The 25,987-nt window shown below is 44.0% G+C and overlaps 1 protein-coding gene across 6 annotated transcripts; it reads right to left on the reverse strand.

Moving 5' to 3' along the window:
• Nucleotides 1–1,653: 1,653 nt before the first annotated feature.
• LSG1 (large 60S subunit nuclear export GTPase 1) lies at nt 1,654–25,135 on the reverse strand. Of its 6 annotated transcripts, none has more exons than XM_057739003.1 (15): nt 24,975–25,134; nt 23,171–23,297; nt 20,147–20,210; nt 19,405–19,525; nt 19,143–19,229; nt 18,503–18,589; nt 14,337–14,397; nt 13,016–13,192; nt 9,189–9,590; nt 8,664–8,765; nt 8,386–8,531; nt 7,838–7,959; nt 5,820–5,899; nt 4,318–4,491; nt 1,654–2,851 (listed from the first exon to the last, which is right to left on the reverse strand). In XM_057739003.1, exons 2-15 carry the CDS (start codon nt 23,216–23,218, stop codon nt 2,672–2,674), a joined length of 1,851 nt encoding a protein of 616 aa, XP_057594986.1. In that variant the 5' UTR covers nt 23,219–23,297; nt 24,975–25,134; the 3' UTR covers nt 1,654–2,671. The 6 variants fall into 6 exon arrangements, with proteins under 6 accessions (XP_057594986.1, XP_057594984.1, XP_057594988.1 ...); XM_057739001.1 differs by lacking the exon at nt 20,147–20,210 and adding an exon at nt 23,622–23,682 and having other exon boundaries at nt 24,975–25,087; XM_057739005.1 differs by lacking the exon at nt 24,975–25,134 and adding an exon at nt 24,536–24,908.
• Between the last annotated feature and the right edge of the window lie 852 nt (nt 25,136–25,987).

A 25,987-nucleotide genomic window follows, 5' to 3' on the forward strand; every position in this document is an offset into this window, starting at 1 on the left:
TTGCGCCCCTCCTAGCGTCTCATTGCGGCTTCTCCTTTGTCTCTGGATGTGGGGTGTCTTTTTTGGTGAGTTCCGGTGTCTTTCTGTCAATGACTGTTCAGCAGTTAGTTGTAATTCCGGTGCTCTTGCAAGAGGGAGTGAGTGCAAGGCCTCCTACGCCACCACCTTGACCCCGTCTTCCTATCTAATCCCCTGCCCTTTGTTTTTAGATTGCTCAGAATGGCTGTTGTTTCCTCTTTATACTGGAGCCTTTTGAAATCACCATCTTTCCTTTCTGTAGGGCCTCTCACCCTCAACTGGTATTCAGTACGTTGAACAAAACGAACAACAGATGGTTGCTAAGGGGTGGAAATTTAAAACGACTTTCCCCACTTCTCCACAAAGGGCAAAGGGCTGGAAGAGTAAAGCAGCACGGAGTAGGTTCTGACCTGCTGCCAGGTTTCTCCTGTTTACCCACCAAGAAAACACACGCTGCTCTTGGCTTCTTAAGGGAAAACAACCCTTCCTTCTAATTTCCTGAAAAGTAAACAGATAAAGGGTGGCATATTCCTTACAATTAAATATTGGGGAAAAAATTTCAAAGCAATAAAATGGTAACGACCGCACTTCATAAATGTAAGCACTTAACTTGCACAACACAGGTGAGAATATTTTTAAAAAACTGCAAGGATGCTTAAGACATATTCTGAGCAGAAATTCCCTTTTCAGGGTGTTCTCATTTGGGTTCCTCAGACTCTAAGCAAGGGACTTAAGTTCAGTTAATCTGGAAGGCACTTCCGTGAAGCAGAAATGAGGAAGAGAAAGTGAGACAGGGAAGGGAGAAAAGGAAAGGTGAGTTAATGAGATGGTTTTAGCCGTGGACAAGTGAGGCTCAGTTCCACTGAGGAGGAGCATAGAGAATATACACCCTGGGGGACAGGGAGGTGGGGTGTTTACCAACCGGCCCCCATTCCTTACTGCTTGGGGGTTACACCAAAGGGTGTTAAGCCCCTAGCCCTTCTAGACTGCCCTGTGTGCAGGCTGAGCAAACTCCCAGGGTGCAGGGCAAAGTCCTCATGTGCAAAAGCAGGAAACACAGGGCTTGTGGAAAGCAGTCCACTTGCCCAGGAACCATGCACTGGGCAGCAGGCAAACTCCAATTAGGCTGAGGGATGTGGCGCGGGTTGGGCCTCTGCACAGACATCATCTCTTACCAGCAGTACTTGCTAGAAAACAGAGTCAGATACTCTTGACAACTGTTACACAATCATGAATGTTAAATAGCAAAGGCATACATCCAAAAAGAAGCCCTCACATTTACGTTTGACTTTTGACAAGGGTATCAAAATAATTCAATGGGGAAGGACTAGTCTTTCCAACAGATGGTGCTGGGACTACTGGATATCCACGTGCACAAGAGTGAAGCTGGTTTCTCCCCTACCTCACACCGTATACAAAAATGAACTCTGGTCCAGAGACCCAAAATTAAGAGCTAAAACCCTAAAACTCTTGGGAAAACATATGAGTAAATCTTTAGTAACCTTGTAGTTGGCAATACTTTAATTATAACACCAAAAGCACAAGAAACCAAAAAACAAACAAACAAACAAACAGATACATCTGGACTTTATCAAAATAAAAAGTTGGTCAATGAATATCTGTTAAAGTAATGAATGAATAAAAATTTTTATTCCCCACATACAACACATTTTCAAACATACCAAATATATTATAGTCAAAGGCAAGGCTTCTTAACTGTGCATTCGTGAACGTGGGGGGCCTGTGAATCTTCTGACACACTTTGCAAAGCTGTGTAGCTGGGAACGTGCATTTTTCTGGAGGAAGCATCCGTAACTTCCTTTAGATTTCAAAAACGTCTATGACACAAAACAAGATGAGGATCTGAATTAAGGGACTAATGAGGCTCAGAGAAAAAGAGACAAAGGTGAAGGAGAGGCTGAAGCGGCCAGTGTCTTATAAAGGTGACTGGAAAATGTCCACTGCCCTTGCCTTACTCCCGAGGGTCCTAAGTGCGAGGGCCTCAAGGACCCCTACACCTGAAACAAGGACTAGCTGCTGAGCTGCCCCTCCCTCGCTCCCTGTGGGTTCCGCTACAGAGAACACACGCTCCCCGCTGGGGTGGCGGCTCACGGGCCTCAACAGAGGATTATGCCCTTCAGGGGCTCCTAAAAGCCCCTGTTCCAGTTACCACGCCAGCCCCCATTCCAGCCTGATATGCTTCGGCCGCCTCAGGGGGTGTGTGTGGGTATGTGTGTGAGGCTGAGAATCACAAATCTAATCATGTACTCAAAAATCCATCTAAAATCCCAGTCATGTTTTAGCAAATTTAAATCGTTTAAAGAACATGAAATGTCTAAATAGCAGTGTGTCTACGTGAACCAATAAAAAAATCCTTAACTGGCCATTTAATTTTAATATCTTTTCAAAATTTTCCAAATATACAAACTGCTGTGCACTTGTGTATATGTAAATATACATCATTCATCCCCTCATCTTAGATTCGGCCTCCCACAGGAGCAGGTTTCTGGGGCTCCGAGACGACTGCTGGTCAGAGCGGGTGCTCTGAGGAGCCCCTCGGTCTTGGTATCGGCTGCTGGGTGTGCATGACAAGGGCCCACCCTAGAGCACTACAGATGCACAATGCACAGGCCTTTTCTGTTGCAGCCCAAGTTCACGTATCCAGGTGCCTAAAGAGTCTGCGACTTTTCTCTTTTTTATTTCTATTGCCATGTTTTTTCCAGGGCTTGCCAGCCCCCCTCTCAGAGCTCACAGTGGCCGCCGGCACCAGGCCACTCCCAGGCTTGTAGCCCATCACAGCCTGGACTCCTTTGGTCAAAGCTCTCACATTTTCCTAGGAAATAAGAGAAAATATTATTTGCAATGTCAGCGGTCTCCTTTAGAGGATATGCACAGGACTGCTTATGGAGAACTCCAAGACAGTAGACTTCCATCTCTCACTGGTCCTCTCTCTCCCCATTCCTTAAATAAGTTTCTCATTGTTTTGTCTTCAATTCATTCTCTATGTCCTCAACTTTGTTTAGTCCATGGCTTCAAACACCATACATAACTAGACTCCTAATACCGTCTACTTTCTGGAAATCTCTATGTTGATATTAAAATTCAACCCGTCGAAACCTCAAGTTAGTGAGAAGCTGACTCTCCATTGCATTTCAGCCAGTGGTGCAAGAATCTGCCCAGCCCCCAGATGGCACACACTCTATCTTCCTTATCTACCCCATATAGTCAGGCACTAAGTTCTGTGGGTTCCAGTCTCTAGAACTTTGTACATCTTTCCCCTCTTCTCCATCCCCACTGCTCTAACCTAGGTGTTCATCTGCTTTCACTGGACCACTGCAAGACTCCTTGAATCCAGTGTCCACAGTTCCATCCGAGTTCTCTCGAGTTCTCTACTATGCATCTCTCCAGTCCTGTCCTCACAGATGTCTGATGGTCCCCTGTAGCCTTGAGACTCAAGTTCATATTCCCTCAGATGGCACACAAGGCCACCTACAGCATGGGCTCTGTACTGATAAAGCCCACGCTCCCATAGCTTTCTGCCTTTGTTTATGCTGCTTGTTCTGCCTGGAAATCTGGCCCTCACCACTTCTTCCAACTGACACGTTTTTATTTGTTCCTTAAAGTCTAGCTTAAATATCACTTCCTTTCTGTAGCCTGCCAAGGATGTGGAGAAATTAGAACCCTCATACATTGCTGAGGGGATGTAAAATGGTGCAGCCACTTTTGGAAAGTTTGGCAGTAGCTCAACTGTTAAACGTGGAGTTCCCACATGACCCAGCAATCCTACCTCTAAGTATACAGCCAAGAGAAATGAAATAGATGTCCACACAAAAACTTACACATGAATGTTCACAGCAGTATAACTCATAATAGACAAAAAGTAGAAACAACCCAAATGTCCATCAACTGACAAATGGATAAACAAAATGTGGTGTATCCATTCAATGGAATATTATTTGGCAATAAAAAGGAAGAAAGTACTGATACATGGATAAGCCTTGAAGCCTTCAGGCTAAGCTGAAGAAGCCAGTCACGAAGGACCACTTAGTGTATGATTCCATTTACATGAAACGTCCAGAACAGACAAATCTGGGTAGTGACTGCTAAATGGTACTTTTTAGAGTGATAAAAACATCCTAAAATTCGACAGTGGTGACAGTTACACAACTCTGCGAATATACTATAAACTACAGAATCATATATTTTAAAAGGCTACATTTTATGGTATGCAAATATTTCAATAAAGCTGTTATACAAAATGTGTTAGATCAGAAGTTAAAGAAAAACTTTAAAACTTACTTGATGGAAAAAAGTTTTGTCCACTACATTTTCAATCTGATTTGCTTTTCTATTTCTGCCCCGGTGCACTTTTATTTCCCCACCATTCACTTTTTTCTCTAGGAGTCGATGGTGTTGATACTGAAAGGTCACAGGATCGCTTCCAGGCGGGGGCTGACAGTACAGGAGTTTACCCTGCAAAGACCACAAGCATGGAAACAGCGTATCCTCAGTGCCATCTGTGTGAAAGTCCTCAGAGGAGGCCTCTCCACGGGGCACACTCTGACGGAACTTTCTGCCTTTGATAGCCGAGAGGAGTTTGGGTCACTACAGCTGAAGAGTCCCAACGAACACCCTGAGGACGATCCTTCGTGTTCTAGAGGCTAGATCTTCCCGCAGCTCCCACACGAGAACGAAATCTTTCTTCTCTGTGCCACCTTTTACCTCTTCAGTACAGGTATGTGATTATACGTAAGATGAATATTTTCCAATACAAAGCCAAGACGCAGTCGCCCAGGGTGGCTGCACCAGCGGGGCGCGGGGCCTGCCGCGTGGTCCACGGGGTGCCAAGTTGCCTCTTCCCGCCATAAACATTCTAAAAACTGTGGTTGTTTTTCACTCATCTCCCCCATCCTCCACAGTTTTACAAGGGGTAAATGAATAAATAATTCATCTATACAAATACTGTATTAACTATTTTCTTCCCAAATTAAAGCAAAGAGAATATGGCTGCCCTCTTTTATTTCTACACTCCCAAAGCTCCGCTGATGATGTACTGAGAAGAGGAGGGGATAAAAATGAAATCCTCACAACCCCTGAGGCCCCTGGAATGCTTTCTTGTGGAAAGAAGTAGCTTAATAAGTAAAAACTACTGGGGCTAATTATGCGCCAGGCACTGAACTGAGTGACGTGTGCGTGTGTAGGTGTGTGCACGTCTCCACACACATATGCTCTTCTCATTTATGTCCCGTAACAATCTCGAGAGAGAGGTACTATTAGTTCCTATTTTACTGATGAGAAAAACCCAAAACTTAACATGTCCTCAGTTCTGACAGGAGAATAATACCTTACAGGCTTACATGTTTTTAATTAGATGACAAACATAAAACATTTAGAACTATTCCCAGCAGGGCCAGCTTGCAATACATGTTAGCTATGATTATTACTGTTACCGGACAAGTGCTGGGAGATGGGCACACAAACAGCTACACGACAAGGAATACTATGATATAGCTGCAAGAGAAACACCGAAGGCCTGGAGGAGATGGAAAAACTGGAGACATACACTTATCACCTTCACTGATAACAGGTATTCAGAGATCTTCATCTCTTTCATATTATGTCACGTCTATGATGTATATGATGCCAGTAGCTCCCCTGGGTCAAGAATATAATTCCAGGTATAGCACAATATCAATGAGAAAATATCTCCTTTATAACCCAGCTGGTTGCCATTACCCTAAACATACACTGTGGAGAAAGACCTACTTATTTCAGAGGAACAAGCAGCAGGGTTCGCTTACATTGACATAATCCTTCAGGATGTAGCGTGCAGATCGAGGCTGGTCTGGCTGTCCATGTGCTGTCCTGAATCCTCGCATATCTGTGAGGAGAAATGAATTTAGTAAAACCTAAGTCAGAAGACATCACAACAAAGACAACCGAGGAGACAGAAACCTAGCCTTTTCTGTTACTACACTGTCCACTCAACCTTAAAAAAAAAAAAATCAGTTAACAATGTAGAGAATATTTTGGTTAGCATTACAAAAACATCTGATAATTCAGGAGAACAGACTATATTTTTACATCCGATCTTTTGACAACCACTTAGCAACATGCTGTGACAGGCACATTCAATCTCTACTCCAGTCATTTCTTCCGTCTCTTTGATTTTAAACACTAATTCAAGGAGGTTACTTGTACAATGCTATGTTGTCAATATTTTTTTTTTTTAATATTTATTTATTTATTGGCTGTGTTGGGTTGCTGCATGCGGACTTGCTTTAGTTGTGGGGAGCGGGGACTACTCTTCATTGTGGTGTGCAGGCTTCTCATTGCTGTGGCTTCTCTTGTTGCAGAGCACGGGCTCCAGGCGCAAGGGCTTCAGGTAGTTGTCTCGCATGGCCTTAGCGACTCCGCGGCATGTGGGATCTTCCTGGCCCAGGGCTCAAACCCGTGTCCCCTGCATTGGCAGGCGGATTCTCAACTGCTGCGCCACCAGGGAAGCCCTATGTTGTCAATAAATCGTTAACTTCTACAGGGCTAAAGAAACCATAAATAAACACTGGGGAAAAAATTGGCAGCACAGGTAACAAAGAACTCCTACAAATCGTTAAGACAAAAACAAACGATGCATAGAAAAAAGTGACTCTCAGAAGATAAAATGGCTAACAAATATATGGACAGATGCTGAATTTCACTAATATCTTAAGAATGTTTAGTCATCTGTTTTTACCAACTGGCTTTGTCCTTACTCTCTTTGATTTTATCAGAGAGAACTAGATGAAAAGTCTTAGAAGATTCACATTACTCTCAGTTTTATCTGGAAATTAAACCAGATGCAAAGTTTGGTACAAAGTCTACCTTTTCCCATCTTTCAGGCTAGCACACTGGAGAGGTCTAGATTAGGAAATCTGGGTTCTCACTGAAGCTATGCCACTGACCAGACACCACACCTTGGGCAAGTCATTTCATGCTCTGATTTCAGATTACTTGTCTTAAGAAAAGGGGGATGAGAAATGGGGGAATCCTTAAGGCCCCTTCTGGTCCTATGATTTTGTGACTATACCAGTCTCACCACAAGTGCTTCATATTCATCCTCTTTAAAGTCGCTCAACTAAGGTAAATTCAAGGTCTGATTTAAGTGTGGTTTATATCAAATCATCTTTCTCTGTCAGTAAATATTCAAATAACCTGAACTCTTTCCCAGCTGGGGGCAATTCCTTTTAAGAAAGCCACACATACATGGAAACTTTTTTCAACACTGCTATTTCTTTAGGGAGATACAGGTCTCTCCAGATTACCTTTAAAGTTTGTGTTTAAAGTAAATAAATCACAAACAGTTGGAGAAATGACAAAGACAAGTCCCACACGGAAAACGAAAAAGCCAACGTAGCCTCAGATCAAAGCCCTGTGTCTACATTTGGGTCCTGGGCCTCCTATAGGAACAGGCCTGAGACCAGAAGAGCCTGGGAAGTCACATCTCCCAGACACTGACTGCTAGGATGAAGACCTGGGGAAGAGGCAAGGGATCCGAGCATCTGCTTCTCTAACTCTAGAGAGCACTTAATGCTGCAGTAAAGTACCACTCGGGCAGCAGCCTGCTCTTCCTCCTTCACTGCTGGACCCTGAACACACTGCCAAGTCAGCTACCTGGAGGCCACTCTGTGGGCAAGCCCAACAGGACAACAAAAACATCAACCCTGAAAGATGACATGACAAATGCTAAGGAAAAATTATGAATCTGTACCTTTGTAGAGTATTCCTCTCAGTAACTATACTGTTAATTTTTGTTCATGTTTTCAAATAAATCACAACTCACATCCATAAGCCGTCAACAGCTCTTCTGCTGTTGGAGGTCGCTGGGGGTCTTCGTCTTCTCTCGGCTTTACAATGTCAATGCCGTATGTAGCTTCTAAAACATGTCTCGGAATATGCTGGCAAATGTAAGCCTGTCAAGGAATTAATTTCTTTGAACTGACCCCTACCTCCTCCCCACGGCGTCTTCTAAGAACAGGGTATTTCAGCACCTCTATGACAAAAAAACTTTTCACCTCTCCAAAGAAGTACGATTATTCATTAATTTAAAAAGACTTTTCTCCCCTCTTTTAAACAAAGCCTTATGCACCAATGATCACTTCCAAATGTATCCTTTAAAAATATTAAAATATTATTTCTAAAACAGACCTTAAAGATAACGTTTACTTAAAGACACTGTAGATTTGTAAGATGATAAAACACAAAGTCTTTGCTTCTAATCCTTACAACTACGTAAGGAGCGATTATTTTTTCCTCCCCTAACTACCCAGGATTTTTCTTAAGCCCTAAAACGCACATAAACAGCCATCATTTTGGCACAGCACAAAGGATATTAGTGATACAGGCGGGACGTGGTCTCTCATCTGGTCAATCGGGAGGATTCCACTGCAGATCATCTCAGCTTTGGTAGAGACGAAGGATGGCATCACCAGGCCTGGGCAGTCACATAAGCAGAGGCCAGGTTCCACATAGAGCGTCTGAAAGACAAGTAAGCATACAGCACAGGAAGGGAGAGCAGAGCAGCACGTGAGTGGCGAAGAACTTCAGAAAATACCCAGAGGGAGGAAGTGGCTGAGAAGGAAATACAGAGGCCGGCGCTGTGGAGATACCTGAAAGTGCTTGGTGTGACCCGGCGTGGCAGACACAGACACCTTCTTGTCGCCCATGATGGTGTTGATCGTTGAACTCTTACCCACATTCGGGTAGCCCACCTAGAAGGAGTCAGAGGGAATGTTTATGCTGTAAGCTGGCAAGGATCACAGGATGCCAAAAGCCCACCCCATCTAAAAAGCCTATCTCAAGGTAAGAACATGGACCGGAAGTCTGAGGGCAACCTTAAAAGCGCTCATCCGAGGGTCTCCTGCGAGTCACATGAGGGCAGGCATGAACTGGGAGACCGCAGAAGGTAATTAACACCAACAAGGGTGTCACCAATACAACCCTTGAGAAAGTTCACTCTGAGTTGGGCTTTGCCTGACACATAGCCTGCTCCCACAGTGCCCGAGGGCAACAAGAGGGCGTCAGTGTTCCCGATGACACCAGAGCCTGACTGGTCTCTGGGGTTCCAGCGTAGCTACCAAAGGATGCGGAATATAGAGCCTCACGTAACAATTTTATGGCATATTTCACCTTACCAGTCCAACAGTAAGTTGTCCATCCTTCACCTTCTTCCCTGGGTGTATCTGCTTCAAGATCTCCAATAATTCCTGCTTTGATACCAGGTGGCTAAAATTGTGTATTTGCCTCTTCTGCGGGGTTCTCCTTCCTTGAGCCTCAGAATTCACAGTACAGCTTTCCTTCCAATCCTGGCCACAGGCCTCCTCGTCAGGGCCGCTGCCCTCTTCCGAACACGTCTGCCAGTCCTCCTGCTCCTCCTCCTCCGGGCAGTCCTCATACTCGCTGTCATCTTCATCACTCCTGGCAGCTTCACTAAGTGAAAGATGCTCAGTCTCTTTGTGTAGAATTTCAGATTCGTCACAACTGGAGTTTTCAAACTCAGCTCTGATGGCTTCTCCGGTGTCTTCGTTTACTTCTTCCTGATAAAATAACAGAAACCACGAAAGTTCAGAAGTGTGTAACAACTGCACTTTTCACTCTGGTGAAAACACTCAGAGTTGGTTACCTAAGATGAACACAAGACAGGGAGAATTATGAAGGAGAACAGAAAAGGTGAATAGAGGGAGGAGATAACGAGGGTGTAACCAAACTATCCACAGTGGTGCCCTCTGCAGTGGTGGACCTTCACTTTACACACTTTTGTATTACTTGAACTTTATGCAAACAGCATGTATTACTTTTCTAATAGATAACTCCTTTATCTATTAAAAGAAAGCAGGGTTTAGAAAAGCCTATATCAAGCTGAACTCCTTGGCAGTACATTTTTCTGCAGTGGGTTGTAGAACAAAACAAAGCATTTCTCACTAACAATAAAACATTTAACATTCTCTTCTCTGCACAAAGCAAGAGGGGTATAATCTGTAATTTGAGCTTCATTGTGTATTTGCATTTTCAAAGACAGTGGTTTGCATAGTTAAGGAAACTGCTCTTTTTTTATAACCGCCTTTAATAAATCACAGCACTGTGGAGCACAGGTCCCTGTGTGTGAAATATGAGAGCAAGAAAACAACTGTGTGTGTGGAAATTATTCACCAACCAATGATTTCCTTTGGAAAGAGAAAGGTAAAAATCATTTACGCTTCATGGGTGTGTCAATCCTTATGAATTTCTATGGATAACAAAGCAGAAATACGGCAATTAACAGTATTACCAATTCGTATCAACAAGGGTGAATTGATTTGGATTTAGAAGTGATGCAAACCTTCTATCATTTCCAGCTAATCTAGAATGAGTAGCCACCTCAGGAGAGGGCATGATGAGCTCAGTTAACAGGTATCCTATATTTTAGGAAAGAGATACGAAAAAAAAAAATATCAAGGAAAAGAGGTATGATTTCACTGTAATTCCTGGCAACTTAAAAAGAATTGGAAGCAGTTTCTATGATAAATGAGCAATAAATGTAAAGAAGTCCCTCTGCTCTTATCATTTAAAAATAATGTGAACTGAAAATGGATGTGAATGAGGAAAACTAAGGCTAGAAGTTGTTTGGGTTCAGGAAAAATGATAAAGGCAACAAAAGGAATTTGCAGTAGTGACACCAAAAATAAAAAGAAGGGAAAAGTTGGTCTTTTGGGGGAACACAATGTCATTTAACATATGGCCAAGAGAAAACCGAAGTACTCAAGTCAAAAAATGTCCTTTTTTTCTTTTTTCTGTTTTTAAATAAGAAAGGTTAAGCGACCGTAGAGAAAGAACCAAACCTCAGGTGAGAAAACAGTGAGTATCTATGTTTAATAAGTTTGTGTTTGATACTCAAATGACAGATGTAAAGATTAGACATGATATCACAACGGTAGCTGGTGACTTGCGAAATCACGAATAACAGATTTCAGAAGACCTGGGAGGGATAAAAATGGGGTTTAACTTTTAAAAAGGAAGGAAGAATATCTTCCATAAACCATGCACTGTTAATCCAGAGGCTGACAGGGAAACTATTCCACAAATTAGCTGACAGCAACGGGAGGCAACAAGAGTTCCCTGAGAACAGATCATGCAAACAAATCCCATTTCCCTTTGGAATCTACTCGTTGGTTGACAGGTCAGGGAATACCACAGATGTAAAAACTGATCCTTTTCCCATTTTTAATAGGGCTACTGGGTTGGTGCATCAGGGCTGCGCGATATAGTGATAAATATTTACTGAAAAACTGCAGCAAGACACCGAATGCCAGGAGAGATCTAAAACAACAGGAACAATGGTGAAGAGGACAAACCGTGAGGCCAGACTGCCTAAGGGTGACAAGATGAAATGAATGAAACACAGAGAGTACTCAGAACAGTCGTGCCTGGCTAAGAATAAGTTTTCTGTGGGTTAGTTTTTATTAACAACAGTAAGAACAGAATAACTACTGTTATAGTCTTTCAAATACACCTGAATTCAGCACACTAAAATGCTTGGTACCGGGCAAAAGGTCACAGAGCTCGATCCTCAGCCCGTCTATGCATCAGCGTTATCAATGACCAGAAAGAACGTATAGAAGGGCCAACACACAACCTGCAGATGATTCAAAGCTGGAAGAAGAGAAAAGCAAATGGCATATCCAAACGGAATTCTACCTTGTTCCCAAGTCACTCATGTTTAAGCGGAACAGGAGTGTCCTAAGCTGAGCTAAAAACAAACTGAAACCCTTTTCCCACGTGTAAAGACAGGACGCGACCTGGTCAGTAAGTTTGGTCGTTTAAACATCGGAGGGGTGCGGCTGTGCAATCATAAGGTTCAATCATAAGCCAAGAGCACAAGCTCCCTCGAGAGGGGGTGAATGGACAGAAGCTGAAGTACTGGGAGCACTCTGACCACAAGAAGTAAGAGTGCACGCCCTGGGCAAACCGCGCCTGGAATACTGGACTCAACCAGCCGCCACCCATCTCAGGTGTCACCCTGACACAGGCAGACAGGCACTCAGGGCGACGAGTGCTCTGGAGGTCACGTCTGCAAGGAGCAGGAAAGCAGGAAACATCTCTTCTGTGGACGAGAGAACACAAGGAGAAAGGAAGAGGCCTCAGGTCAAAGGTAGGGAAGCTGACCTAGCGTCACTGGACTGAAGAACTTTCTCACCCTGGAGATGAAAGGAATGAGACCCCTGGTCTCCGCCACTTAAAGCAGTCACACAGAGAGTATGTGCCTGTTTGCCAGCGAGCTGGAGGGAGGAATCCCTTCACAGAGCTGGCGCTCACTGACTTGTGAGCTCACCAAGCGGGTGTTGTATTCCCAGCACCCAGCTCAGCACACTAACTAGTCAGCAAATGCTGATAACAGAGGGAAGAGGCAAGGGGGGAGGCTAGGAAAAGATACGACTTTACGTCTCTTCCAGCTCTAAGATTCTACCACTAATTTCTTCTCATAGTTTGTTATCATTAATTTTTACTAGAAAATAACCCTCAAACTGTTTCTGTAAAAATTGGGTTAGAAGATATAGAAAATAACACGGTATATTTTAATTTAAGACTACATCATTTCTTTGTTTTCAAAACAAAGTTAAAAGAGATTCTCATCAAGTCCAGAGAAGTTACTACATTCAGTTGTACCTGACTTTTTGTTCTGATTTCTCTTAAACGCAATTACATACAAGGTCATTATGAAACTTCCTATACAATTTTCTGCCTAAAATTTAAAAAAACTAAAAATTATAGTATATCACAGACTCCTGGGGTAGCAGACTATTGAACAACCAGAGAAAGCAACCTTGTGACTCACTTTTCTATAGATCACCCTACTATCACAGAACTTAGGGAAAAAGAAACAAATAAAACCCCACACATCAACAGTAAGAAAAAACAAAGCACACATATCAGAAACCGAAATCCTCCTCCCTGAAACCCAACCTCAGGAAGTCCCCCAGCTTACCTTAGAGTCACGAATCAGTTGAATGGCTTCAGCCAAAGCCGACCAGAAAATGACCTTCACATTTTCCTTTTCGAAGAACTCAGCCCAGGCACTCCGCTGCTCAGTAGTCAACAAGTCTGCCTTATTTATCAGAATAACATTCTCCTTGCTGTCATCGACTGTTTTCACGTAACATTCCTAGGCAAGATAAAGATATTTAGATATTTCTCCAAAAGGGGAAAAATTAAGCTGATTATACTGAAGACCCCCAGCTATGACTTAAAGTTTTTACTGCCCCCAGTTTGAAATTACTCCTAACTGAAAGGTTTTTAACCATGATACATTCTACGGATCCGTTCAGCAAGCTTCGAAAAGAAGTTAGGTCACATATACTTAGAAATACTCTTCACAAAGAAACTGGAAAGGGTAAAAAAACATGCTTTCCTGCCCAGGTTAAGTATAACAGGTCCTTATTTCTTTAAATCATATAGTTCCTCTCTTTAACAACCCTGAATTGTTTCTTTCCAGCAAAGTTAAAGAACAGTATGACTAGATTCGTTAGCCAGCAGGGACTATTTTCAAGCCAAGTGATGACAGCTGATAATAATCTTACTTTTTAATATAAAAAATGTTTTTGAAGTCTAAAAGGAAAATAAGACCCAGTGATTAAATTAATTCCCAAGCACAGCTCTCCATTAAGAAATATCCTAGAAGTATGAAAGCTGAATTAATAATAGTTTCTCCATTAAGACTGTTATTCATCAGTGGATTCTAAAACAATCAGTATTATTCCTACTGTGGTCCTCAAACAAAAATAGCAATACTTCATGTGTGTTCAGTGTCTTATCACTTGAAAGCCTGTACCACATTATTTCTTGTGATCCTCACATCTTAATGATTACCCCCTATGGTGTTTTACGAACTTAGTGCATTTGTAAAATGCCACAGGAGATAATAACTATGGTGTGAGAAGAGAGAGCTTAGTGGGATGGATACGTGCAGGGACTAGGCACATGCTAAAGTAGGCAAAATGCTATTTCAACTAGTGACTCTTAAAAAATGAGAAACATTGGCAAATGCCTATTAACAAAGTGGCTTCTAAACTAACAGCAGGAAGTTCAAGTGTCTGTGCCTTCCTGCGGATGGAAACAATTGTTTGAAGAAAACAACTACCTAAAGGGTCCCACAATGCAAACTCCTGACCTTGGGAGGCGGGGGAGGCTTGATTAAACAAAGCTAGAGGAGGGTGCAGAAGGCCTGCCTAGGGTCACTGCTATCAGTGATGCGGTCCTCCCACGCTGCCCAAGGACTTTAAGTCTGAATCATGTCACGTTTTACTCACCAAATCCTCGCACCTAAACAGGAGCGGATTTCGAGCATCTACTATCTGGACGACGACATCACTGAAAAAAAATGTGAGATACACTGATCACTGTGGAGTAAAAGGAAATAGTAGCAAACACTTTCCATACATTAAACACTAATGCATTTAACTTTTTAAGCTACAATTATCCCCAGTTTACATATGAAGAAACTAAAGTTTAGAACAGCTAAGTGGTTTACTCAAGGTCGCCAGCTAAGTGAGGGAGCCAGAATGAGAACTCAGGCACCCTGGACCAGAGCTCACAGGCTCTGATGATGCTTCACCATGAAAACCTTTAACTGTATCTTCTAGTAGACTCTCCCGGAGAGATCAAAGAGTATCCCACAGACTTCAATCCAAGCTGAGGTCTACTGTATACTCAGTACCTAGTGTACACTTGTGTAAGTAAGGCCTCAAAAAACCCTCATACATCACCTGCTCACAGCTGCCACCATCACAGCCTCTATCTTATTTAAACCTAGGGCTGACAAGAGAAAGTGTACAGCTAGCAAATCATCACCCACCAGTTTCAAGAATGTGTTTAAAATGGCAAAAATACAAAACAGCAAAATATCAACTTAAGTTGCCGTAATGAAGCAAGACCGATGAGTCCAACTCCTTCCATCACGTGTAAGAGGATGTAGCAAGATGTAAACTTGCTGAGGCGGACAGCAAGCCCCTCGAATCCCTCACAGATGCAGTGGGGACTCCAGCAGCTCAGCACTGTAAGAATAAATACTGCACTTCTCTGGCAGCATCCTTCCTCCCTTCAGCCCCTGTGGCCAGGAAAGCTGCTCCGAGGGCCAGCTGTGGCTGCCATTGGAAGGAAACAAGCTGCGGGTGTACTACCACCTTCCAGCAGTGCCCCCCAAATCCTTATCTGGTCAGCTTTTCCTGAGGTCACTCCTATGCAACCGAAGGAAATGTATTAAATCGACGTTACCACTTAGGGCAGGGCTTTTGACAAAGTGCATTTTCCTTCAGAACAGTTAAATTTCCAGCATGATCTTGTGAGTCAAATTCATGGACCCACTAATTTATAACAAATTGCTTTTAAGTTCTCTAGTTAAGTGGGTCCCTCTTTAAGGTAATAGCTACCACCTTCCAACTGTGAGGATTTAATAATAAATGCAAAAATGACTGCAAAAAATGAACAAAGCCTAATGAACTAACATTACAAGGTCCACACACATTACGTCTACCTACCAAACAGGCAGAAAGAATGACCAGCTTGCACACACCAGTAAGAAAAGAAGACAGGTTTAAGACAGCTTGTTCCGTGTGCTGAATTAAGATGCAGAGCAAAGTGCCACCTATGCAGTGGGAAGGGTTGATGCAACAAAACGGAAGCTGCTTGTTTTACTGGAATGCAGTGTTCTGCCCCCCGTGCCTCGGCAGTTTCCTCCATTTCAGTGACATATTATACATCAAATCTTTTCTGGTAACTATTCTTGAAATTAAAGAGGCAGATGGCGTAGCTAGCCTGTTACCAAACAGGAGACATCTGCTGTACAAAACATATCAATAAATATTTCCTGTTAAGAGACACGGCAGTAGTCACTCTGATATTTCTATGTAACTCAGATCCACTTCCATGTGATATAAACTATATTCCTTGAGTCGGAAACATTTCTCTCCTATAAAAATACAGAGAAATATCACATAATAAAGTAAAAGAGCAAGTAATGCTGTAATCCAACAGAAGCTAGACGTTTCAACAGTACAGGCTCATCCCAGGCAAACAGAACGCTTATTTAAGGGGCATAAAAAGCAAGGGAAGAACACATATGGTCACCTCTGTTCCCTCTAAAAACCCACAAAAAATGAAAGGGAAGGCTGGAACTCATTAGGACAAAGAGAAAGAACAGCAACTAAGACGTGTTGGCCCAGTGAGAAGCGAGCCTGTTTATGCCCCAGCGCTCCGAGAAAGCTCAGGATGAGAAGCGTCACCCCAGCTTCTGAGGCAAGGGTGCGGTATGGGGCTGAAATCGCTCTGAACAGGGAGCAATCAGGTCCAGGCCCCGCCGCACTCAGCCAGGCAGCCACGCCCCTCAACCCCCATCCCAACGGCAGCCCGCCAGATTCAGTGTGGAGAAGAGGAACCGAAGAGGCTCCTGAACTGGGACCTCAAGCACAGGAGCAGGTGGGAAGGAGCCGTACTGGAGAGGAGGGGAAAACTGAATTCCACACCCCAAACGGTGGAAATGCCCAGCCCTTGTATGACACCACCACCTCAGCCCCGTTCGCTCCTGGCAGGAGATCGTCCTTCACTTTAGGAAACTGACTGATTCCAGGGAAAACACCCATAAAGACTAACATCTTGGGGGTATTCCAGAAAACTGAAATCCCTGTTCAGTCACTGTCCAGTGACGTTCACCAGTGGGCAAACTCCACCCAAACAAAAGTGCTGTCGATCCGCTCTGTAACGCTTTGTTCTTAAATATGAACAGACAACAAACATCACTTGACATCTGAGGAAGGCCTCTTACACAAAAGTCAGAAACCAGAATAAGTAGGAAAAAAAAAAAAGGAATGCAGAGGGAAGACAGACAATAAAGGAAGCAGGAGAAAACCTAGAATGAAATAGTAAACTATAGGTGTGCAGATGGGGGCATTCCCTCAAGGTTGAGCTTTCAATATCTCACACTGTCACCATTTCTCTCTGGAAATAAGAACACAGACACTTTCAGCTGCACACACACCAGCTGCTAATGAGGCACTGCGGGAGAGATCGGCGCACTCTGCTCCCTCGGAGAACCACACTGGGTCTTTTCAAGCCCCACTCGAGCCTGCATGGAGCCTGGCAATCAGCAGCACGCTTCCCCTTTTCAGGCTTAGAGATGTGCCTTGTGTGCCTTGCTGCTCTGACCTCCTCGCAGAGGCCGGCAGCTGCTTCCGCCCAGGATGCAGGGGCAGGCACGTAAGGGACTTAGGGAGAGAGACAAGTCACATATCATAAAACCCATCTTTTAAAGTGTACGATTCAATGGTTTTTAGTATAGTCACAAAGTTGTGCAACCATCACCACTATCTAATTCCAGATCATTTTTATCACCCTGAAAAAAAAAATGTAACTTATACCAATTTAATCCAAGTCCTTTTTCTTAGTAATGATGCTAAATGTGCTAATATTCTTTCCTAAGAATCCCAGTTAAAGCACTCTGTTTCCTAATGTTCTTACTGGGTGTATTTTATGGATTAAACAAACAAATCCGCATCCTAAAGGCTCCATGTTAAAAGCATCATTTCAAATAAGGTTGATTTATGGAGTCCTTATAAATAATTCACATACTCTGTGACAAAAGGAAAAACCTTTTAGCTATAACAAAGAGGTAAGATTGGAGAAAGTTGATTCATCAACTTCTAAGAATCAGGATATGGAAAAGACTGAAAAATCTCCCATCCTCAACTTACCAAAGTCATTCTCTTCTTTTCAAAGCCCAATTAAAACAAATCACTCTTTAATTTCCCCCGATACTACTAACTGCTCCTCCCTCTGCTCTGACTCAGCCCACGACCCACCTTGAATTTGACTAATACCTTGGTGCAAGGACTGCACTTCATCCATCTGTGTGCCCCTGGTGCTTGGCCCTTTGCTTGGCCTCCCCCCATAACATATCTGCTCTTTGCAAGCAGACACCTACCCCTCAACACACCCATATTTTCCACATTACCAGTAGGAATTCATATACATTTCCTGAAATAACTATAGGTGCTTCAGAACTCATTTTACAGAAAATAGTCGCCACTCTTACAAGCTTATCAATGTTTATCTAATAACAAAAACCCCCTATATTTTATTTTATTTTTTTTTTTATTTTATTTTATTTTTTTGGCACACGGGCTTAGTTGCTCTGTGGCATGTGGGATCTTCCTGGAGCTAGGATCGAACCCGTGACCTCTGCATTGGCAGGCGGATTCTTAACCACTGTGCCACCTAGGAAGCCCAAACCCCCTATATTTTAAAAAGAAGTACAGTACCATATTTTCAGTTTTTATAATAATTCTCAGTAGCCCTTTGCATAACTTGATCCTGTCCCCTCAACCCCTCCCTGGGCTCACAAACATATAACTTCCCAATCTAATATACCACCACCACCACCACCACCACACTGTCCTCACACAAAAAGAAAATGGTAGCCTACCTTCTCTCAATCACCCTCCAGAGCTGGCGCCAAAAGTCCAAATTTCTTTCAAATGGAGTCAATATCAGGTTTTGTTCCTCTTCCAACCTGGTTTTAGAATGAGACGTTTATACCTCTGCCAGATTATAATAGCAGGGTTCACGTAGTATAAACACTCAAATTCACTGCATTCAAAAATAAGTACACAAGCATTAACTGTCAAGTGATTTTTATATATTTTCTGCTGAGTCAACAGGCAAATTATATTCAAATTTTATACCTAAGCTTTTTAAGCCCTGGAAATTTGTTTTTCACACAAGGTGACACTTCTCCCAGACACCCCTTCCTGGAAGAAAGCTCCAGAGAGCAGTGATCCACTTCAGGGCGACTAGTGGCTAGCGAAGGGTATGAGAAGGAGAAAAGGCCAGGAATGGAGCAAGTGACCCACCACCTTTGTGCGAGGACGCGTGTGCACACAGCAATGCTGTCTGCACACACACAGCAATGCTGTCTGCACACACACCAACGTGCACTTATAAGATGAACTCGACCACCTCTCTTTTAAAAGAACAAAGCCTTCAAAACGCAAAAAGCAATGCAAGCACACTAAAATGCCTAACTCAAAATTTCAAGGCAAATCTTCCTGTAGACTAACACTCACCGGACAAGCTGACGTCGCCAATCTAGAAAGTTATCTTTCTCTGCCTGTCTGAGTTCTTCTGGGCTAGTTTTTTGGTCCCACTTTGGTCTGAAACAATCACAAGGGAAAAAGAAAATTCCACACGAGTTACCAATATAGGAGATTTGAATTTAATAATGGCAGCTGAGAAAAGAAAGCAGAAAAAAGTGAACACCAAATAAAAAATTTTATATTTAGTGGCCTTGTTATGCCTTTTAGTGTCCTATGTTCTTATTCAACTCACCTCCTTGGTATACACAAGAACTGTTTGTTTTCTTCATGGAGTTTCTTAATTCTCTGATTCTCCTCAAAAGACAATAGTCCAGTTCTAGCCTCAGGAGGCACAAATTTAATATTAAGCTTCTCTGTTCATAGGGGGAAGAAAAAAGTAGTTATTTAAGAGGAAGTATAGAGAGTGAATGTTGGTCATTACTTAGAAAACTAAAAATACGAGCACCTAAAACAGAATTTAAGCTTTCTTGATTTAGATAGATTCCCCAGCCTTAATTACAATTTCCAAAGGAAGTTTTCTACCCCCCAGAAAAGAATACAAGAAAACATCTTTACTAAAACTTTCAAAAGTTCAACCACTTTCCCAAGTACTGATTTTACAAAAATCCACATGCTAAATGCATTTCCTGGAAACAGAAGCAATAAGAGTGGGAAGAGACAATAAACATTCATGACAACCAACCTCCTCATTTTGCATATGGAGAATAATTGTAAGCCAACGGGAGTGAAGGGGGAAGCAGACTCGCAAGGAGGCTCACTCCAGGTAGAACTGGTGAGCTGCTACACAGCTATAATCTATATATAATATTTCTGAACATCCACAATTGAGCTGTATAATGAAAACAATCTCCCAGCCTGTGTGTGGAGCCGAGGCCTCTGCTGCAGGCCTCTCTGCAACCACACAAAGCCGCCTAGCCTCCTGCGCAGGGGACTCCCCTGAGATAAGCCCCTGAGAAGCCAGCTAAGCTTCTTACCAAAATGCCAAGGGGAGGTCCTATCCAAGGATAACAGGACACCTTCAGCAGTGTTCCTCTTGACCTTTAAAAAGCAAAGACTGCAATCTGCTACCCTCACTGGACCACAAATACTGCACAGTCCAGTCACCTAGAGTACCGCCAGTTCAGTCACCATTCTCATCCACGTCATCCTCAACCAACAGTCAGGACATATGCCCCTCCAGCCCCGTGCCTGATAATCCTCTCACATTAACTCCTCCTCCCAGCAGTGATCTGCCACCCAGTGTTCCCACTCTGCTTGGTCCAACCTCTGAGAATGCCTCCAGCCCCTTGATTCTTCCCTCTTCTCCCAGTGCACCACCCAGCTCCTCGCTTCACTTCTCTCCCGATCTGGCTAAAACCACATGGTACACCCATTCCACCACTCGCTGACCAAATATCAAACTCCTTACCCACCGCACGGAGCCAACTATCCTCTCTCATTCTTCAGCAGTGACGCTAGGAGTGCTGCTGGAGGTAATCACACACGACTGCAGCCACCGGTCTCTGAACTGCTCTTACTACCAACACTGCTGACACCAAACATGTGGGTTTTCCAACCAACAAGCAGTTCTCCAACTCCCCAGACATCAACTGGGTGTCCTACAATTCCCTTCTGTTCTGACACTAACCATCAAGTGACCACCCCCCGCCCCCAGATGCCAGGTCTCCAATGGGTTTGTATGGAGGCCCCACAGGTTACGTCACTGGCCGCTGGTGATTAACTCGACCGCCAGGACATCCCCCATCCCCAGAGGTTGAGGGAGGAGTTTCTTAAAGTCCCAACCCTCAAATTACAGGGCTGCTTCCTGTGGCAAGCAGCCCCCACAAAGAAAATTACCTAGGGGCTCACCAGTCACACTTCATTAGCATAAACTCTCGTAAGGCTGAAAGGGGCTTATTATGAATAACAAAAAACACTTCTCTCACCCCTATCACTCAAGAAATTACAAGGGTTTTAGAAGCTCTTGTATCAAAGAATCGGAGATGAAGACCAAATATACCTGTATTTCTTATTATATCACAATATCTCATCTTCCTCTGACTTGCTGAACGTAAGACGTGAATACCGCCTGTGCCACCCTTTAAAGGTAAAGAGTTCCCAGTGAACACTCAGCACTCCTCATCATCCTGCTCTCCTCTGTAATGTCAGGGATCCACAGGAGAACCAGCTTAAAAGGCACCGAGCTAACTCGATTCAAAAATGCGCTATGCACCCCCACCCGCCCCACGCGCGCGCGCGCGCGCGCACACACACACACACACACACACACACACACACACACACACACACACACACACAACGGTGCCTGCAATCTGAGGGGTTCACAGACAGCTGAAACTTGCAGCCTCCAGGTTAAGAATCCCTGTCCCTGTGTGTCCAGGAGACAAGTGCGGTCTGAAGGCCACAGAGAATTGAGACAAAATTCTATCACTTCTACATTATGAAAGGAAAGGGAAAAAAGGCATGAAATTAATTTCAATGAGGAATTCTTACCGATTTGTGAAAGGCTTACGGATATTCATTATGTAGGCATGAACGTACTCTCCAGCTCCTCTCTTTTCCCCAGTGGGGTGGAAAATTCCAAACGTCTAACCATGCTTACATTGCTCACAAGACCAACCCCATCCTGAAGCTATTTCGGGGCCCTCGTTAACATGCGAAAAGACACTCCTCAGTCTTCACTTGCTCCATCCCCTCCACAGAGTCTGGTTTATTCTAGGCCACTAAAAATGTTCCTATTCTTTCCTCCATTCTTCTACTACTACTATTTCAGTTCTGCCCTGACTCTCTTGCTGGACTAAAGCAATAGTTTCTAAAGGAGTCTTTCTTCCTTGAAATCCACCAGCGATCTTTCAAAAAATGTTTCATACTTGCTTATATCCCTCTAAAGACGCCTTTAAAGCCCTTATTCTCTCCTGGCCCTTGCCCTCCTCCCTCGTGTTTGTTAATCACATCCTGTCCCCATGTACTTTAAGCACCAGCGAGGTGAAACTTCTAACCATTTTCTGAACAAAGTAGGCTGCTGCTCAGATCGTAGCTTGACGTGTTCCGCCTGCCTGTGTATAACGTCCTGTGTCGTCTCACCTGTCCTGCTAACATCTACTCATCTTTCAAGACTTAGCCCCTGGGTAAAGCTTTCCCTGCCTGGCCCTACTTTTCCTTCAGATAGAAATGAACACCAACTCCATCTTTTATGACCCCATTCTCTGCTACAGACTTCTTTTATAGCACCTAAGACAAAATTTTGCAGAAACAAAATCTGTCTCATTCAACACAATACGTTCAGTAGCCAGTATAATACTTGAGAGTAGCTGGGACTCAATAAAAGGATTTTGAACAAATGAATGAATTTACTACACAACATAATAACACTTATAATTACAGAAGAGCAATAGAAATGATAGTTTATAATGCTATCTCTGTACCAGGTACTTTTCTAAGTGCTTAGAAGACACATGCAAAATACAAACCAAAAAACCAAAAAACAAACAAACAAACAAAAAACAACCCACAAACAAAAACAAAATGAAAAAAAGGGAAAGCAGTGACTGAAACAAATTATACGCATGGAAAAATTAACTATAACGTGTTGACAAGTGCTTTAAGATACAATTCAAATTGCCTAAGTAACAGCAGCAGGCCCAGGATTTTGCTTGTAACAATGGTATCAGAAAACCTTTTCTGGAAAATGCTGGAATTGTCCACCATAATGTTAACTGGTCTCTTTCCTCATGAGACTAAGTTTCCTGAATTTGCTACGATGACAGATAGCCTTAAGCGTCTGTTAGAGCTGAATGTTAAAACTGTGGCACCTTCTATACCTCCCAGCTGAGTTCCTCTGGACCTCCTCACACTGCTTCCAAGATATCTGCCTTTGGGTTAAAGACAGCTCCTTTATGAGTTTTGTAGGATGGGCAAAACACTTCCAAGTAGACTTATTTGTTTGTATATAGTCCGCAAAGACAGAAATGTGTTGTAGGCACTCAGCAGCAACTTACCAGCAACAAACTCTGTTCCTGCAAGTTCTGCAGTGGCAAGGAAGTCATCCAGAGAGCTCTGTTCAGTCACGGACTGAAGATTAAGACGACCCCAATCATAGCCATCGTTGAGTTCACTCGTGTGCAACTACAAATAAAACGCAGGGTGCTAACACAGCTGCTCTTCTGCTCCTGACATCCAAACAAGTGCCAGACTCCCAAGGAACTATTCTAGGGTCTCGAGGGTGCTGTCAGCCCCTTTAGAGTCAATACTAATAACAGTTACCATTTAAATGAGCACTTTCTCACCTCATGATAGTTACTCTCCATTTATTTTCTCATTTAATTGTCAAAATCTTTTGAGATAAATTTTACTGTATCTCTATTCTACTGATGAGGAAACAGGATTAAATTAGATAAAATAATCTGCCTGTATCTGCAAGCTGATATGTGGTAGAGACAAGAATCTGACCTCATATACCATACACTCTGGTCCTGGCAGCCACTGTTAGTCAAATTTTTTTGTTGGAGACCTGCAGTAAGAAATACATTTCACACAGTGACCCAAATGCTGTGAGACACTTAGTGATACAACCGTGTACCATACAGTACAGTAAAATGGAAACAAAGGAATCCTGAAACAAAGCTACCTTATCACATGCCATACACACTGGTATCTGCTTGAATTCTATTCTGCAGGGTGAAAAACCTGGCTAGTTGCGACCTACTGAACTGATTTCCAGAAACAACCGATGGTTTGATAAGACAAGCACCACCCTAAGCTATATGCTATATATGCTGCATACAGCATCCTAAGCTATACACAGCTACAAACAAACGAAAAAACGGAAAGTTACATGATAGGTGGTTTGCCCAAGGCCACCGAATCAGCAAACATCAGAAAAAGGATTAGAACCCAGTTCTTTAGAATTCCATAACCAAATCTTCCCCCTACTTCCTGGCGGGTACATTAACAAATTGCTCCAAAATCAATTAAAATTACTGATAATCTAATATCCAGAGTAACTCTGACCTGATGAATATCGATAAGCTCTGCAGGCTGTTTACTCTGCAGATTACACAGGTGGAAGGTAGAGGGTGTGGTGTGCACACGGGTAATGAGAATCACCTTTGACTTCACACAAATCGTTAATGAGCACTTCGTGAGTTCTCAAATACACAGGGAAATGAGTATCAAAATGACAAACACAAGTCAAACTACTTCACCCGCTTTTCAAGGATCCTAAAATCATGATCCTTCCCCGGCCCAGGGAACTATTAGGCCCGTCAAACTTTGGAGATAAGTTGCTCAGCTTTGAGTGAAACCACCAGGGAATAAAAAGGGTGAAGCAGGAACCTGAGTCATTTTGTACTTCTGGTACCAACCAGCGGCTCTTGGGCAGTCAATTCTTTGAACAAACGAATATAGAAAACAGTTCTCATGTCTTTCCTGTGCAGAAACTTCCAGACACTTCCACGGCTTACAGGGCAAGGGCCAAGCTTGTCCCCTGGCATTCAAGACCTCCTTCCAACCTCATCACCACGTCAGTCTCCACCTCCGGGCCCCATGCCTTGCCAGAAGGAGGGCCTGTTGATCGGCCAGGTCGCCTCCGAGGGACCTGAGCATCTGGTACCTGCGGGGGGTGGGGTGGGGGTCCTAGGACCGCTGCCCGCCGCTACCGGGGGACGGCTGTACTCGTCCTCAGAAACCCTGTTTGACATCATTTCCTCTGGAAAGTGTGTCCGGGACCTCTGGCTCCAAGCGTCACAGCTTTCAGACTCTCACAACTAAACAGACTGAGAAAGGAGACAAGGTCTGTCTCACCCAGGAGTCGGTGTGCCGATGGCTACGGCTCCGCTGAACTTGCTGGCGGATAAGGGCCCGGCCGAGGGGCCCGGCCTCCGGCACTCGCCTCCGACCCATGGCCGCGCAGCCGGCGCAGGAAACGTCCCCGCGGCACCCACGCCGGGCTTTTTCCGGATGTTATGAGCGCCATCTCCGGAAGTGACGTGTAGGCGAGCCCAAGTAGTTAAGGCCCGACGTTGAGGAGACACGGAATAATTTGCTTCAAATCGCCACTTAGGTACCTCCCATTTGCCACTCTGATAGGAAATAAATGTAAAGTGGTCTGGGAGCTTTATTTTCAATATATATTCCTCTGAATATCTCAAATTTGTATCAGGTGGGTCGATGAAAAGAATGGTACCTTCCAAGTGTGTGCTTCGGCCTTTAGTGTCCGGTGCGGAAGCAGGAGGCGTGGAAAACGTGGCCGTGCACAGTCGCGAGACGAGCCCCGCCGGCCGGCTTCCTCCATCGGAAGCGGGCGGAGGCCCGGGCGGAGACCCGGGCGGAGGGTGTTGCGGCGGCGCTTCCTGGCGCTCGTGTTCGGCCGGTGGCCTCAAGGGTGGCCTCGCCGCCGTCACGCCCGGCCACCAGACAGCTTTTCGTTTACTTGGCCTTTCCGACCTGTGAACGCGTGAGCAGAGCCCCCGCCCGGATGGCAGCTCGGAATGGAAAGAGCTTGGCAAGGTGGCGAGGAAAGCCGAAGGGATCTGACTTAAATGCTTTGTTTTTTTTTTAAATAATTTTTTAAAAAGCGTTTAAAAGTTCCACCTAGACTTGTATTTAAATTTTCCCATAAATTAAAGTGAAAACAGTGACCCCGCTCCACCCTTGGCGGCCTGGCTTCTGTTTCTCCCTTTACGGCTAGAAACGTCGGGGGAGAGTCGTGTGGCTGTTGGGCGTTTTAGCTCCGTTCTCGTGGATCGGGAGAACCGCCTCGGCGCTGTGATGCGCAGGGAGGTGGCGGCTTGCCCGAGTCGGAGATGAAATCTCTT

The sequence above is a fragment of the Hippopotamus amphibius genome, chromosome 6 (genome assembly GCF_030028045.1).
Source record: "Hippopotamus amphibius kiboko isolate mHipAmp2 chromosome 6, mHipAmp2.hap2, whole genome shotgun sequence".
NCBI classification, from domain to species: domain Eukaryota; kingdom Metazoa; phylum Chordata; class Mammalia; order Artiodactyla; family Hippopotamidae; genus Hippopotamus; species Hippopotamus amphibius.